Genomic DNA, 17,915 nt, shown 5'->3' with positions numbered 1-17,915 from the left:
GAAGAGGTTTTTAGTGTTTGTCTAGATCCTCAAATCAGATGCGTCCGGGTGGGATCCCTGTGGATACCTGTGGACATAAGAGAAATCACGTTATCAACGGTAAGTTCTTACCATAACGTTTATTTCTCTGGCTGGGTCCACAGGATTATCCACAGGATAACATTGGGATTCCCAAAGCCATTTTAGTGGTGGGGACGCTCCTGATTGCACAGGAGGACCTTTCGCCCGAAGTCTGCGTCATGAGAGGCAAAAGTATCCAAGGCATAATGTCTGATGAATGTGTTTATGGAAGACCATGTGGCTGCCTTACATATCTGTTCTGCTGATGCACCCTGTTGTGCTGCCCAAGAAGGACCTACCTTACGTGTAGAGTGTGCAGAGACATTAGCCGGAATAGGGAGATCTGCATGAGAATAAGCTTCAGATATTACCACTCGGAGCCATCTCGCCAGCGTCTGTTTACTAGCAGGCCAATCTCTCCTATGGAATCCGTAGAGGATGAAGAGGGAATCTGTTTTCCTGATGGCACTAGTACGATCTATATAGATTTTTAAAGACCGGACCACGTCCAGTGACGCTTCTCCCGCAGATAGTCCCGATACCTGAAAAGCTGGGACTACAATCTCTTCATTCAGGTGAAACTTTGACACCACCTTTGGAAGATAACTAGATCTCGTTCTGAGAACTGCTCTGTCTGGAAAAAAACTTAGGAAAGGAGACTTACATGATAATGCTCCTAAATCTGACACTCTTCTGGCTGACGCCATTGCCAGTAAAAAAAGAACTTTAATCGTTAACCACTTAAGATCCGCTCTCTCAAGTGGTTCAAACAAAAGACCCTGGAGAAATTTAAGAACTAAATTCAAATCCCAGGTAGCTGCAGGAGGAACAAATGGAGGTTGAATATGTACTACTCCTTGGAAAAACGTACGTACATCCTGTAGGTCAGCAATCTTCTGCTGAAACCATACAGTCAACGCTGAGACTTGCACCCTCAAGGAAGCAACCTTCAACCCCTTATCCAATCCTGCCTGCAGAAAATCCAAAATCCTAGCTACTTTAAAGGCTCTTGGATTGTAATTTTTTCCAGAACACCAATGAATATAGGCTTGCCATATTCTATGATATACAAGGGCCGAAGAAGGCTTTCTTGCTCTAAGCATGGTTTGGATTACTTGCTTTGAAAATCCTTTAGCCTCTAAGATAGAGGTTTCAACAGCCACGCCGTCAAAGACAGGCGATCCAAATGACTGTGACAACAAGGACCCTGCATTAACAGATCTGGACGTTGAGGGAGCAGTATCGGTGCTTCCACGGACATTCTCCACAGATCTGTGTACCAATGCCTTCTTGGCCAAGCTGGAGCTATTAGAATGATTGCTCCTTTTGCCTGTTTTATCTTTCTCACTACTCTGGGTAACAGAGATATTGGAGGGAACAGATATGCCAGCTGAAACCTCCATTCTACTGACAGTGCGTCTACCAGGACTGCTCCTGGGTCCCTTGTTCTTGATCCGTACCTCAGAACTTTGTTGTTTAGATGAGACGCCATAAGGTCTATCTCCGGTAGACCCCATCTGTTCACCAGTGTCTGAAACACTTCTGGGTGTAGTGCCCATTCGGTTTCCTGAATGGTGTGCCGACTGAGAAAATCCGCTTCCCAATTTAGTACACAGGGACAAATACTGCTGACAATGCTGGGAGATGGAGTTCTGCCCACTTTAGAATGGGAGTTACTTCCTCCATCAGACTCTTGCTGTGAGTCCCTCCTTGATGATTTAGGTATGCTACTGCCGTCGCATTGTCGGAGCGGATCTGGACTGGTCTTCCTTGTAGATTGTCCTTTGCCTGAACTAGGGCCAAGTAAATGGCTCTTATTTCTAACAGATTTATCGGCAGGCGACTTTCCCTTGCGGTCCATTTTCCCTGGAACCATAGGCTTCCGAGTACCGCCCCCCAACCTTGCAGGCTGGCATCTGTCGTCAGGACTTGCCACTCTTTTATCCAAAAGGGTCTCCCCTTGTTTAAATGGTCTGTCTGTAGCCACCATGCTAGAGACCTTTTTACATTTACTGGAATCTTTATCATCTGCTTCTTTATTGTTTGATGATTTCAGTTCCATTTTGTCAAAATGAGATGCTGCAATGGTCTGGAGTGGAATTGCGCATATTCCACCATGTCGAACGTTGATACCATCAGATCCAACAGTCGCATTGCTGCATGGACTGACATTGTCTGGGCTTGCAACGCTTCCTGAGCCATGACCTGCACCTTGACTATTTTCTTCTCTGGTAAGAGAACTCTCTGTAGGTCTGAATCCAATATGGCTCCCAAATGAACCATCCGCTGTGATGGATTCAGGGACGACTTCTCCCAATTTATGAGCCACCCGTGTCTCTGTAAACAAACTATCGTCTGTTGGAGATGGCTCAACAGTAAATCTTGCGACTGTGCTAAGATTAATAGGTCGTCTAGGTATGGGAATATCCTTATCCCTTGTTTGCGCAGACAAGCTGCCATAACCACCATGATCTTGGTAAACACCCTGGGTGCTGTAGCTAGCCCGAAGGGCAGAGCTTGGAACTGGAAGTGTTCCTTGAGGATGGCAAACCTGAGGTAACACTGATGTGATAGTGCTATAGGCACATGTAGGTAAGCATCCCGCACATCCAGAGATACCATATAGTCTCCCGGTTCCATAGCCAACATTATGGAGCGTAACGTCTCCATGTGGAACTTCGGGATCCATATGTAATTGTTCAACATCTTCAGATTTAGAATTGGTCGATATGACCCATTTGGTTTCTGGATTAGAAACAGTTTGGAGTAATACCCCTGTCCCTTTTGTGATGGAGGTACTGGGACAATCACACCTGACTGCAGTAATTTTTGGACTGCTTCTTGCAGGGCATTGGCCTTCGACTCTATACGAGACGGGCTGGTGCAAAAAAATCTTTGAGGAGGCTGCCTCCTGAATGGGAACCCATACCCCTGAGATACTACCTTCTGCACCAAGGCATCTGTTGTTGACTGTTGCCATGTGTGTGCAAATTGCAGGAGTCGGCCCCCAACCCTGGAATCCTCCAGGCGGAGGCACGTCTCTTCAGGCTGAGGGCTTTTGTTCAGGTTTGGAAGCTGGCTTTTTGCTAGCCCACTGCTTCCTACCCCTGGATTTAAACTGGGGTTGTTTAGGCTCCTCTTTACCTTTCGCTTTGCTTTGCCAGCGAAATGAGCGAAATTTTAAACCCTTGGACTTAGGGTTGTAGGTAGCCGGAAATCGGACCTTCTTCGATTCAGCCTCTGACTCTAGGATATCCGATAAAGGTTTTCCAAATATATTACCCACGAAAGGCAATGCTTCCAATTCCTTCTTAAACTCCGCATCTGCCTTCCAGGTCCGTAGCCAGACTGCTCTGCGAGCGACTACTGCCAGGGCTGAAGCTTTAGAAGCAACAGTGCCTACATCAATGGCTGCTTCTTCTAAATACTGGGCAGATTGTCTTAAACGGCAAAGACGATCCTCTTGCTCCCTAGTAGGAGAGGGGGTCATTCTCTAGTTCCTCTATCCATTCGCCCATTGCCTTTGCTACCCAGGCCGAAGCCATAGCAGGTCTTACCACTGCACCCACAAGAGAAAAAATATTTTTCAATAGGCTCTCTACCCTCCTGTCTGTGACATCATTCAAAGAGGTAGATGACAGTGGCAAAGCAGATTTGTGCACTAGTCGCAGGACATGTGCATCTACTTTTGGAGGAACTTCTCTCTTCGAACAATCTCCAGCAGGAAATGGATAATAAGAATCCCATCTCCTAGGAATCTTATACTTTTTACCGGGCGCTGCCCAAGACTCATCCATCATTTCCGTCAACTCCTCTGACGCTGGAAATTCAGCTTTCACTGACTTTGTTCGTTTGAATACAGGTGCTTTTGCTTTTAACGCTGTCTTGGCTGGTTCTTCCAGAGAAAGCACAGCCTTTACTGCATTAATGAGTTCAGCTACATCATCTGAACTAAAGCTCTGCGACTGATCATCATACGGAGTTGAATCTATTGTTTCCGCATCATCATCCGATGTATCCTCTTGTGTAGTCTGCCATACAGACGTATCTGTCTTAGTCTTACCTACCCCTTGGTTGCTTGTAGAGGCTACTGGAACCAAACCATAGGAAGGGAGCTGCATGTATGGGTTCATAGTGTAACCTAACCCTTGAGGTGGTGCTACTGGAGCTAACCTGTCCGCTATTGAAGACAGAGTCTTTGCGAACATATTCCATGGTGGCTCTACTGGAGGTTGAACTAACTCCTGTTTTTTACTTCGCTGAAAAGCGAAACAGTTTGCACACAAACCCTCATAAGTGACCAATTGAATCATATCAATTACCCCTGACTTACAAGATAAGCATGTTAGGGCTGTAGGAGTGCTTGACAAATTCTCCTCATCACTTTTGCCGCTCACAAACATTTTTTCTGATATTGACTACACAATTTTGTGACTGAACCACACCCTATAATCAGTATATAGAGGTGAAATCAATCTGACCACAGTGCACCTGATTTGAGGGTCAGAACAGGACTGACATTACACAGAAAAGTCAGCACACATACTAGCAGTCAGTCACATGTTAAAGCATTAGACATTGTCATATGAGAATACAACCTCCATAATAACTTATACATAAGTAGGAAAATTGTACTTCTGTTTAACTGGTTCTTTTTCAACATAACATGCAGAAAACACAGTAATATACAGGTCTCATATGCAATAGGTACTAAAAATTAACAGTGCACACTAAGAAGTAGAAGGAATTTTTAGTACCGTATACCCTGCCTCCAGGGAGCGGGATACAGGGAGACTCACCACACTTCCATATCCAAGCAAAGACGCTCGAAAGACGCTGAGTGGATTCAGACGCTACTGGTGTACACTGCTGCTCTTGGTAACTTATAACGGACACGGACGCTCACCAACGGACACGGACGCTGAGCGACTCCACGTGCATGCAGACACTACAGGCCTGCGACTCGGTCTGGGCGGGTTTATATCCAGTGTACACAACCGCAGCGTCTAAGCTGCGACCGAGTATCCTCGTGGTAGCGTCTGAGCCGGAAGTGAGGTCATTCAGTTCATGAAACGAGAGACCCGCGGGAACTGGCCATGAACTCGGAGGAGGGACGGCCAGGAGAGCGTCTGAAACCCCCTGTTGACTTAAACTCCCAGGATCGCGGCCTCACCTAGTCCTGGCGCCTATGATCCCCGGAGCGTAGCGCTGTCACACTCGAGATGTTCGGCGCATCAACACGCTGTTTGTAGTCTCCACCAAATCAGCGTAGCTGTGTCCTGACCCCTCTAGTAAGAGGAAGTCCATATACTCACTGTCTCCCCATGCTCCGGCCACAGCCTGGTAACGTCTGCTGGACCTGCTAGAACATCCGACACAGACGCCCGTCGAGACAGCACTGTACCGCGAAGGTAAGCGTTGTTGCGACCCGGTGGGGAGTTGTTGGAGCGACTCTTTCTAATACACGTTTAAGACGCTAAGAGAAGTCGCTCAAACCAAAACAGTAAGTCTATAAAAATAAAGTAATGAAAACTTGAGGCTGCTTTCACAGCAGCCCTGTGACCATGCGGCTTCCTGCCGCACCAAGCAAAAAACTGATCTGACTGAGTCAGTGGGCGGGACTATATAGTGGAGGCCCCAATGCATCCTGGGAGGCCAGAAAGCTCGTGACCGTGTTGGTGCCATTTTCGCTGTCGCTCGACAATATCCCAATGTTATCCTGTGGATAATCCTGTGGACCCAGCCAGAGAAAGACTGTATGCTACACCTCTCGGCGTGGCTCAGTCATTCCGTATAGACACTAATGCCGCTTTCAGAACGCAAATGCCGGATCCCACCCGGTAAGAGAAACGTGTCCTTAACGGGTGGGATCCGGCATTTGCTCTGCTTTGGTGGCTTTCCGACCCGGCAATATACCGGGTCGGTTGCCATAGCAGCTGGGGGGCGCAGCAGCAGCATGAGCTCATCTCCTGCGCCGCCTCTCCCTATGCTGTGAATGGGAGCCGTGTCACATCGAAACGGCTCCCATTCACACTGCGCCTGACCCGGTATTCAACCCGGTAATAACCCTTCTTTTTTACCGGGTTAAATTACCGGGTCAGGCGACCCGCTAATTCGGCCAAAGTGCTTCCACATCGCACACTGACCCGTTTCGACACGGCAATATGCAGTGTCGATACCAGGTTATTTGTGCGATGTGAAAGGGGTATAAGGTGTATGAGGACACAAAACTGATCAACCTACTCTGGAGACAGACAGACAGACAATAGTAAAAATTCAGAACAGTTCATTCACATACACCATCACATTAATCTAAAAACAATACAAAAACAAACACTGGTTATAACTAGCATTTTCTCAAGGTGAGTCATATACAAAGTGTGGAATAAATATTTTTGATAGATCTTTTCCTCATATTAAAATGTAACCATTCACTATGCTTAAATCACTCTGCGGACGCACTGAACTGCACGCAGCGTCCTGTGAGCACAAGCGCTCCCATGTGACACGGGATGTGTATTCACAGAGCAATTTGATTACTATCTCAAATAACAATATTTCTAAATTCAAAGCTTGCCAAGTAAGTAAGACAGAAGCATTCTGCAGTCCAGTCTCTGTCCTCGGTGGCTACAGATTGCTTAACATTTTAGATGTGAAACACTGATCTGTCATCTGTTCCAGTGTATAAAAAGCAGTACGCTTGCCATGCCATAAAAGTACTGAAATATATTTACTTTTCTAAATACTTTACTCACTACTCTCATCCTGAACATATGTTTAATAAAATGCCCAAAGGATCAGTGCTGCAAGAGATGAGCATCTGAAGAAGCAGCCACAGGAATTTCAAGAGAGTAATATTATAGACAGATTAGCAGGACATTAGAGATGTACAAGTGTGACACCAATAACCCCACATTACCCCTTTCAGATCTCCAATGGCGGATCCCACCCGGGAATTGGAAACGGGTCCTTCCCGGGTGTGATCCGGCATTGGAGACTCTGCTACCCCTTATGCTGGCTTCCAGATCCGGCAATATGCCGGGTCGGTTGCCATAGCGGCGGGGGGCGGAGCCAGCAGTGGGAGTAGGGGTGGAGGCGGTGCTGGGAGATGAGCTCATCTCCGCGCTGCCTCTCCTTATCTAGTAAACGGGTTCCATCGACCCGGGAATCAGTTTACGCAGCCACTGACCCGGTATTCAACCTGGGTATAACCCTTCTTATAACCCGGGTTGAATTACCGGGTTAGGCGACCTGGGAATTCAGACCTGGTACTTTCACACCGCACACTGACCCATGTCGACATGGCAATATGCCGGGCCGATACCGGGTTATTTGTGCGATGTGAAAGGGGTATATACTCACACAAAACGGAGAATTGCAAACCGGACTATTCAAATATACAAATAATTATATATATATATATATATATATATATATATATATATATATATATATATATATATATATATATATATATATATATATATATATATATATATATATATATCACACACCAATATAACTGTTTCCCTTCCTACCTCACTGTAGGTTTCAATAGATAACATATTTGTTCAGAAATATACATTGATTGCAGCAGATTTTCTACAATTTTATTTTTAAATCAATTTCAAGCCAAATAGAAAATATATTACATTTGTAATACAGGTCATTTCATTATATTTAATAAACATTGGACCGATGCAACAAATAGCAATAAGTATAATCTTGGCGCTTTCAAATTTCACATTTATATCCGCTTTGACCACTTAACTGACAATTTTTCCTTTCAAAACGGTTCATGACATTGTTTTTTTAAACTTTAATATAGTTTACAATTTTTTTTTTTTTTTTTTAAATATATACATATTATATTATGCACACCTGCAGAACAGAACTCCTCGTCAAAAACTGGGGGACACAGTGGGGAGGTGCGGTCGCTTGTGATCTGACCATGCCAGTTAAGTGGCATGAGAAGCGGATTAGCTGTGATCAGTGCTGCATGGGTTTGGTTAGTGACTTTACACTTTCAGCACCAAAATTTTTCTACAGAAGTATAAGAATTGCACCATTTTGTTAAGAAAATAGAAATACAATTTTAATATCTGTTACTTATGGCTGACCGTGTGGCTGGCTGGTGATAATACTGATGGGCCTATTTTTATGTGAGAGCCTGGAGCTCCATCTACAGATTGTTAACCTGGCCCTGATTATACACATAAATACACACACATCCAACCATAAGGTGCAGTGTGAGGTCTTTGCTATACAGATGACCAAACTCGCGTTTAATACAGTAAATTACATATTTTGCAAACATCTAAATGTGTCATCTATTAGTACGTGGCTAATAACTGCACCGTGACTGGATCTTGAGAATCATTCCCACTCAGATGCAGCATATTCATTTAAACTAGAGATGAGCGGGTTCGGTTTCTCTGAATCCGAACCCGCCAGAACTTCATGTTTTTTTTCACGGGTCCGAGCGACTCGGATCTTCCCGCCTTGCTCGGTTAACCCGAGCGCGCCCGAACGTCATCATGACGCTGTCGGATTCTCGCGAGGCTCGGATTCTATCGCGAGACTCGGATTCTATATAAGTCGCCGCCATTTTCACACGTGCATTGAGATTGATAGGGAGAGGACGTGGCTGGCGTCCTCTCCGTTTAGAATTAGAATAGATTAGAGAGACACTTGATTTACTAATTTTGGGGAGCATTAGGAGTGCTCAGTAGTGTACAGTGCAGAGTTTTGCCGATAGTGACCAGTGACCACCACTTTTATTTATAATCCGTTCTCTGCCTGAAAAAAGCGATACACAGCACACAGTGACTCAGTCACATACCATATCTGTGTGCACTGCTCAGGCTCAGGCCAGTGTGCTGCATCATCTATATATATTATATATCTGTCTGACTGCTCAGCTCACACAGCTTATAATTGTGGGGGAGACTGGGGAGCACTACTGCAGTGCCAGTTATAGGTTATAGCAGGAGCCAGGAGTACATAATATTATATTAAAATTAAACAGTGCACACTTTTGCTGCAGGAGTGCCACTGCCAGTGTGACTAGTGACCAGTGACCTGACCACCAGTATATAATATTAGTAGTATACTATCTCTTTATCAACCAGTCTATATTAGCAGCAGACACAGTACAGTGCGGTAGTTCACGGCTGTGGCTACCTCTGTGTCGGCACTCGGCAGCCCGTCCATAATTGTATATACCAGTGACCTAACCGTGGTTTTTTTTTCTTTCTTTATACATACATACTAGTTACGAGTATACTATCTCTTTATCAACCAGTCTATATATTAGCAGCAGACACAGTACAGTGCGGTAGTTCACGGCTGTGGCTACCTCTGTGTCGGCACTCGGCAGCCCGTCCATAATTGTATATACCACCTAACCGTGGTTTTTTTTTTCTTTCTTTATACATACATACTAGTTACGAGTATACTATCTCTTTATCAACCAGTCTATATATTAGCAGCAGACACAGTACAGTGCGGTAGTTCACGGCTGTGGCTACCTCTGTGTCGGCACTCGGCAGCCCGTCCATAATTGTATATACCACCTAACCGTGGTTTTTTTTTCTTTCTTTATACATACATACTAGTTACGAGTATACTATCTCTTTATCAACCAGTCTATATATTAGCAGCAGACACAGTACAGTGCGGTAGTTCACGGCTGTGGCTACCTCTGTGTCGGCACTCGGCAGCCCGTCCATAATTGTATATACCACCTAACCGTGGTTTTTTTTTCTTTCTTTATACATACATACATACTAGTTACGAGTATACTATCTCTTTATCAACCAGTCTATATATTAGCAGCAGACACAGTACAGTGCGGTAGTTCACGGCTGTGGCTACCTCTGTGTCGGCACTCGGCAGCCCGTCCATAATTGTATATACCACCTAACCGTGGTTTTTTTTTCTTTCTTTATACATACATACTAGTTACGAGTATACTATCTCTTTATCAACCAGTCTATATATTAGCAGCAAACACAGTACAGTGCGGTAGTTCACGGCTGTGGCTACCTCTGTGTCGGCACTCGGCAGCCCGTCCATAATTGTATATACCACCTAACCGTGGTTTTTTTTTCTTTCTTTATACATACATACTAGTTACGAGTATACTATCTCTTTATCAACCAGTCTATATATTAGCAGCAGACACAGTACAGTGCGGTAGTTCACGGCTGTGGCTACCTCTGTGTCGGCACTCGGCAGCCCGTCCATAATTGTATATACCACCTAACCGTGGTTTTTTTTTCTTTCTTTATACATACATACATACTAGTTACGAGTATACTATCTCTTTATCAACCAGTCTATATATTAGCAGCAGACACAGTACAGTGCGGTAGTTCACGGCTGTGGCTACCTCTGTGTCGGCACTCGGCAGCCCGTCCATAATTGTATACTAGTATCCAATCCATCCATCTCCATTGTTTACCTGAGGTGCCTTTTAGTTGTGCCTATTAAAATATGGAGAACAAAAATGTTGAGGTTCCAAAATTAGGGAAAGATCAAGATCCACTTCCACCTCGTGCTGAAGCTGCTGCCACTAGTCATGGCCGAGACGATGAAATGCCAGCAACGTCGTCTGCCAAGGCCGATGCCCAATGTCATAGTACAGAGCATGTCAAATCCAAAACACCAAATATCAGTAAAAAGCCTCTTTTTTTCTTTGCGTCATGTGCTGTTTGGGGAGGGTTTTTTGGAAGGGACATCCTGCGTGACACTGCAGTGCCACTCCTAGATGGGCCCGGTGTTTGTGTCGGCCACTAGGGTCGCTAATCTTACTCACACAGCTACCTCATTGCGCCTCTTTTTTTCTTTGCGTCATGTGCTGTTTGGGGAGGGTTTTTTGGAAGGGCCATCCTGCGTGACACTGCAGTGCCACTCCTAGATGGGCCCGGTGTTTGTGTCGGCCACTAGGGTCGCTAATCTTACTCACACAGCTACCTCATTGCGCCTCTTTTTTTCTTTGCGTCATGTGCTGTTTGGGGAGGGTTTTTTGGAAGGGCCATCCTGCGTGACACTGCAGTGCCACTCCTAGATGGGCCCGGTGTTTGTGTCGGCCACTAGGGTCGCTAATCTTACTCACACAGCTACCTCATTGCGCCTCTTTTTTTCTTTGCGTCATGTGCTGTTTGGGGAGGGTTTTTTGGAAGGGACATCCTGCGTGACACTGCAGTGCCACTCCTAGATGGGCCCGGTGTTTGTGTCGGCCACTAGGGTCGCTTATCTTACTCACACAGCGACCTCGGTGCAAATTTTAGGACTAAAAATAATACTGTGAGGTGTGAGGTATTCAGAATAGACTGAAAATGAGTGTAAATTATGGTTTTTGAGGTTAATAATACTTTGGGATCAAAATGACCCCCAAATTCTATGATTTAAGCTGTTTTTTAGTGTTTTTGGAAAAAAACACCCGAATCCAAAACACACCCGAATCCGACAAAAAAATTTCGGTGAGGTTTTGCCAAAACGCGTTCGAACCCAAAACACGGCCGCGGAACCGAACCCAAAACCAAAACACTGACAAAACCCGAAAAATTTCAGGCGCTCATCTCTAATTTAAACATTAACTTGAGTGCACATAGCTAGTACAGTCCAAGCATTTTGTTCATGCCGTGCACTGTCTCAAACAAGTATGCAGTCTACCATAAAACAAAAAGTAAAAGCAATACAATTTATAACAAATATCCTGTATTAAAACAGAAGAAAATAATACTGCCCATAACAGCAAAACCTCTTCTAAAGTACTGCGTCATTTTCAGAGGCTATTTATTTAATTTTCATGAACATCTCTATTTAAGGCTAGAAGTCACAAACTGGCAGCCCATGCACTTGCCCCAAAAAACGCAACTTATTTTTAACTGAAATAAGAGTAAACTTACATTTACAAAACCCCAACACACTTTGTAATAGTCCATAAAGGAGTAACGAGCCATGAAGTCAGCACAATCCCCACTTAAAGCCGATTACCTGTAGAGTACTGAAACATTTTTTTCTTTTTCCTGAGAGTGAGGGCTCCATTGTAGTCGTGGGCATCCTCAGAGACTATGAAGATTCCATGCAATTCGGGAATCATCATACTATACAAGTAGATTTACAAAGAAATGATGTGTTCTCTGAAGTGCTGTATCAGAAAGCCTCCATTGTGAGGGTAAAATGATGAAACTGATCAACTTAAGTTTTAAAATTAAAATGCTATATAGTAATTATTTTTCACTATCGCTGCACAATGCACTTTATAGTTACAAGATGGAGCTACAGCTACACACTGATAGTAAACAAACATGCAGAGATACAACAGATTGTTATTATCCTTGCTTGCTCAGGTGGGTGAATCAGAATAACTTAGCTTCAGGTAAATGCACCTGTGTTCAAACTAGGGGGCAACTAAAACCTGGATTAGCTCTACTCAGGACTGGATGTATATATAGATTATTCATCTTCTACCTATGAGAAGGCATAGCAACATACCTCCCCACATGAACCTCTCCAGGAGGGACACAATGCTCTGCTTCTGGACTGTTCTCTTAATGTATGATTGCCGGCTCCTGTGTTGAACAGGTGAATGGATAAGAAAGGTGTTTCAACACGGGTGATGGCAATCATAAATTAAGATGTAAGTCCAGGAACAGAGCATTCTGTCTCTCCTGGAGAGGGTCATGTTGGGAGGTATGTAGCAATGCTGTGTGTTTGTGCATCAGGCTGACATGCAATTTGCATGTACTGAAGCCATGGCCACATTTGCAATTGCAAACCTCCCAACTGTCCCGATTTTTCGCGGGACAGTCCCGTTTTCTGGGGACTGTCCCGCTGTCCCACCCACGGGCTGCAGTGTCCCGCGGTGGGGGGGCAGTTGGGAGGCTCTGTCACTCGCACAGCGTCTATTCACTTGAGTCAGAGGGAGAGGGGGCATGCCAGCGGCTCACAGAGCGCTGGGCATGCCCCCTCAGTGATTAAAACGGGGGCGTGGCCCGCAATTGTGGGTCCTTACATGAAGCCACACCCCCTTTTCTTCGGCCACGTCCCTCCCTCTTTCGGCAAAAGAAAAGTTGGGAGGTATGCAAATGTACCCAGAATGTAAACAGTACAGAGCTTTGTATCAGTGGAAATAACTATCAATGTACTTAGATGACTTGCTGGGGTTCTTCTGACTGCCTCCCTTTGGATCAGGGGAGGGGAACCTTTGGCTCTCCAGCTGTTGTTGAACTACAGATACCAGCACGCCCTGCTAGTTTTGTTATTTGGCCATGCTAAAACTGTTGCAGGGCATGCTTGTACGTGTAGTTCAACAACAGCTGTAGGGCCAAAGGTTCCCCACTGAATTAAATAATTTTTAATCCACATTAAGGAAGGAAGAAAATATTGGTACGTCTTAATTTTATGGGCAGTACTTGAAATATGGCCTCCGCTCATCTGATGTTTCAGTCCATCATTGTTGTGGTCACATGGGTGATCTTGGACACAAAGGATGAACTACTTCTCTGCGATCTTCTGCAGCTCTCTGGCATCTCCCCTCTGTCCACCTCATTAGCAGCTGGTAGGCAATGGAGGGGAGAGGGATTTGGTCCATACTTGCCTACCTGACCCCCTCCATGAGGGAGAAAATGCTCTGTTCCTGGACTTTCCTGGTAATGTATGATTACCATCACCTGTGGTGAGCTAGTTAATTGATAAATAAGGTGTTTCACCACAGGTGATGGCAATCATACATTACCAGGAAAGTCCAGGAACAGAGCATTTTCTCCCTCATGGAGAGGGTCAGGTAGGCAAGTATGATTTGGTCAGCAGTGCTTGCTCCTCAGTAACTCAAGTTAAGCTAAGCATATCTTTCCTGGAATAAGGTGGCAGAGTCCATGTTTAAAGTGGCAGTCATAATTAACAAGTACCAAAACATCTTGCCATGTTCCTTGTTCTGGGCCTTTTAGGTTGGAGGTGGACTACAAGTTCACTTAACTATACCAGGAATCGTCAAATTTAACTACGGTTCTTTACTACCAGGTGACTCTGAGTTTAACCCTACTGTATGTTTATCAGATTGCTGCATAACGTCCATTGGCAAAACTTGCATGGTTTAGCAGGGTGACACAGTGGTTAGCATTCCTGCCTCAATTAATGGATTTAATGCCAAACATGGCTTTATCTGTCTGGCCTTTGTATGTTCTCCCTATGTTTGCATGGCCTTTTTCCGGATGGTCTGGTTTTGGTTCCTGTAGCCCAAAACCTTACTGTTAGTTTAGCTGGTTCTGATATAATTGACACTAGTGCTTAATCCTAACATCTGTGACATTAAAATCAAGAGGGGGTATGGTCTTGTGGGGGAAGGAGACATGCAGCAACATTTTCATTACACTGGGGATGTGCATTTGCGGCATTCCTGGAGATGCTGGCTGCCACCAGACTCTCCCAGCACTGTTCAGATGCACGGCATCTATTCACCTGCTCCTCTGCTATGCAGAACAGCAGTGTGTGCTCCCCTTAACTCCTCCCCCACCCAAAGCGGGACAGGTGGTAGGTATGCCTAGTTTGTTGTGATGATTACATGTTGTCTGTACAATGCACCATAATGGAATAAGCACTATTTGCAGTGTTTTTTTTCAGATGGTACGCCATGGATTGGGTTGCAATATGTCCTCATTTTCCCTGGATCATAATTAGAGTCTGTGTCCTGGCGTCACCCGACTGTTCCAGTTTCATGGGGAGGCTGGATGAAGGTGCAAATGCTGTCACTGGAGGGTGGTCTGGACCTGCCAGTAAGTGCCCATCAATCACACACTCCTGCATGGCAGCCAATGATGAGCAGTCTTACAACCCTGAGCTAGTTTGAACTGTAGCCATGCCTCCCACTACGCTGATCCCCTGTGTGGGGAGAGGGGCCTAACCAGTCAATAAATGCGGATGACTGTGTGCAGACAGATGAGAGCAGACATTACATCATTTTTGTGTTGTGTATGCTGCAAGGGGAATTGTGAGTCGCCGCTGGATGTTAGGTGACTGATGGGTAACAGTTGAGTGTGAAGTGGGTGCACGATATGGGTGTCTGACGGTTGGAAGAAGTACATGATTTCTTGGTGAGGAGATGGGTGTCTGGAGATGAGAAGAGAGCTATAAATCTGGGTGCAGGGGATGGGTGTCTGGTGATTGGAGGAGAGATATGAATCTGGGTGCAGGGGATGGGTGTCTGGTGATTGGAGGAGAGATATGAATCTGGGTGCAGGGGATGGGCGTCTGGTGATTGGAGGAGAGATATGAATCTGGGTGCAGGGGATGGGTGTCTGGTGATTGGAGGAGAGATATGAATCTGGGTGCAGGGGATGGGTGTCTGGTGATTGGAGGAGAGATATGAATCTGGGTGCAGGGGATGGGCGTCTGGTGATTGGAGGAGAGATATGAATCTGGGTGCAGGGGATGGGTGTCTGGTGATTGGAGGAGAGATATGAATCTGGGTGCAGGGGATGGGTGTCTGGTGATTGGAGGAGTGATATGAATCTAGGTGCAGGGGATGGGTGTCTGGAGATGAGAGGAGAGGAATGAGTCTGGGTGCAGGAGAATGGTGTCTTGAGGTGAGAGGAGAGGCTTGAGTCTCGATAGGAGAAGAGTGTCTGGAGATGGGAGGAGAGCTATGAATCTGGGTGCAGCAGATAGGTGTCTGGAGATGGGAGGAGAACTATGAATCTGGGTGCAGGAGATGGGTGTCTGCAGATGGGAGGAGGAGAGCTATGAGTCTGGGCGCAGGAGTTGGGCAGCTTGAGGTGGAAGGAGAGGCTTGAGTCTTGGTAGCAGATGGGAGGTTTCACGATCCAGGTAATTAGTCACCACTTCTTACCTTCTAAGTGTCTCCTGAGACTGTCCCAGCGCTCCACGCCTGGATTCCACCTGCGCTGTCTGCGTGCAGCGCGCTGTACAACATTGCCTCAGTCCCCTCTCCGTGATCCCAGCAGTGTTGTCATGGCAGCTACACAGTAAATTCCTTCTGTTATAGTGAATGGCGTCTACTGTCCTTTGCGGCCTCCGCCGCCATCACCACTGATTTCCACATGCTAAAGTTCAAACAGACTTTCCCTCCAGACTCAAACATGGGCGCAGCCATGTTTGATTTCATCACATGTCATTCTACAGCCTATCCGCTGCACTCTGGACTCTGCCTGATTTCTCAATACCTGCTTCCCAGCTGGTATAAATATCCTGCACCCAGGCTGCTTAATCGTCAGTGCTTTGGTTGTCTGTCCTAGTGATACATGTCTCTCCTGTCTGTGGATGTTCCAGCTAGTGCTTCCAGATAGTCCAGCTCCTGAGACCCTGCACCAGTTACCATCTTGCGGTGCTGCCTGACTCAAGCAGTGTTCCTACATTGCATCCTGTGTCCTGCAGTGATCCAACACCGGCTTCCAGCTTTCAGCGTTGTTCCAGAATCACGTCCAGCTTCCAGCGGTGTTCTAGTATCACTCCTAGCTCTCATAGCCTACCAACATCGCTCTCCGTGATCCACAGTGACTTTATCACCGGCTTCCAGCGTTGATCCAGTCTCGCTTCCAGCGGTGTTCCTGTGTCACTACCAGCTCTCAGCGGTGTCCTGTACTATTTTCAGTATCGCTCTCCATCTCCAGTGGTGTTCCAGCATCGATCTGATCATCATCTACCACACAACATTGAACCACAGTTCACCATCAATACTCACCATCGGACTCTATCTTCTGCGGTGAGTTCAATACACTTTCTGACTGCACTGGTTCCATCTGGCATCCCCGGCAATTTTTCCAAGTTCCCTTCAACCTCTGTGCACTTGTGCCAACCCAGCTTCCAGTGTGTCATCTACTGGGCAGTACCAGCTCGTTCCCTGTTACAGCGGTTAGCTGTGGCCTACGAACTTTCCAACTCCGGGTCTTGCAAGGACTTTGTTACATTTTACCCTGCATTAGCCACAGTATTCATTTCCACTGCGCTCCCTGGAACTGTACTGCTATATTTATCTGCACAAGTTACTGTTGAAAGTTATCTGAACTGCCAAGGTGTCTAAACTGTGTGTTCAATAAACAGACTTTGTTTTATATACTCCGTTGTTGTGGTCACGCCTTCGGGCAAATGGTGCTTAACCTCCTGCATGTCCAAGAACCCTATTCTACCTCAACGGTTCACATACACGCCAGCCCCTACATCTGAGGCTTCCCCAGGTCAGCCTCAGCCCTCAGTTGTGACAGGAGGAGAAGCATGAGTGTGGGTGCAGCAGATGGGTGTCTGGCAGTGGGCAGAGAAGCATGCATCTGTGTGCAGGAGATGGGTGTCTGGAGATGGGAAAAGAGCTATGGATCTGGGTGCAGGAGTTGGGTGGCTTGAGGTGGGAGGAGAGGCTTGAGTCTTGGTAGGAGATGGGTGATTGGAGATGGGAGGAGAGGCATGAGTGTGGGTGCAGCAGATGGGTGTCTAGCGGTGGGCAAAGAGGCATGAATCTGTGTGCAGGAGATGGGTTCTGGTGATTGGAGGAGAGATATGAGTCTGCGTGCAGGAAATGGATGGCTTGAGGTGGAAGGAACGGCATGAGTCTGAGTGCAGGAGATGGGTGTCTGGAGGAGAGAGGCATGACTCTGACCTCCATAACTGAGGTCACCATCTGCTGCTGTATGTAGCACTACAAGTCCCAGCATGGCCATACAGCTTTGTTTCAAACCTGACTTGAATATGTAGTTGATCAATAACAGTGCACAAGTCACAGTGATGTGTTCTCCTTGCTGCCCATACAGTCTTTGGCTGACACTACAACGCAGGTTTTCTGGAGGGGGTTTACAAATGTTTGATATTAGATTGATTGTTGCCAACCCATGTACAGT

General features: G+C 46.0%; 1 protein-coding gene and 1 long non-coding RNA gene across 3 annotated transcripts in view; one reads left to right on the top strand and one right to left on the bottom strand.

Moving 5' to 3' along the window:
- Positions 1–15,012, top strand: part of LOC134933132 (uncharacterized) — a 137,623-nt gene extending 122,611 nt beyond the window's left edge. The window contains exon 3 of the long non-coding RNA XR_010179620.1: positions 14,692–15,012. This is a non-coding gene — a long non-coding RNA (uncharacterized LOC134933132). The remainder of the gene's footprint in view (positions 1–14,691) is intronic.
- The window catches only part of PPP2R2B (protein phosphatase 2 regulatory subunit Bbeta), a 521,527-nt gene that overhangs the window by 470,398 nt on the left and 33,214 nt on the right, over positions 1–17,915 (bottom strand). Inside the window, exon 1 of one of the 2 annotated variants that reach the window (XM_063928101.1) lies at positions 12,064–12,383. The exons of the other annotated variant lie outside the window; for it this stretch is intronic. Coding sequence (XP_063784171.1) covers positions 12,064–12,172 — 109 coding nt within the window. The 5' untranslated portion in view covers positions 12,173–12,383. Of the gene's footprint in view, positions 1–12,063; positions 12,384–17,915 lie in introns of those variants that run through there. 2 annotated transcript variants of the gene reach the window in all.

This window comes from Pseudophryne corroboree, chromosome 6, assembly GCF_028390025.1.
Source record: "Pseudophryne corroboree isolate aPseCor3 chromosome 6, aPseCor3.hap2, whole genome shotgun sequence".
In the NCBI taxonomy this organism is placed as follows: domain Eukaryota; kingdom Metazoa; phylum Chordata; class Amphibia; order Anura; family Myobatrachidae; genus Pseudophryne; species Pseudophryne corroboree.
Note: the sequence above shows the minus strand (reverse complement) of the source record. Positions and strands in the feature narration are given on the sequence as shown.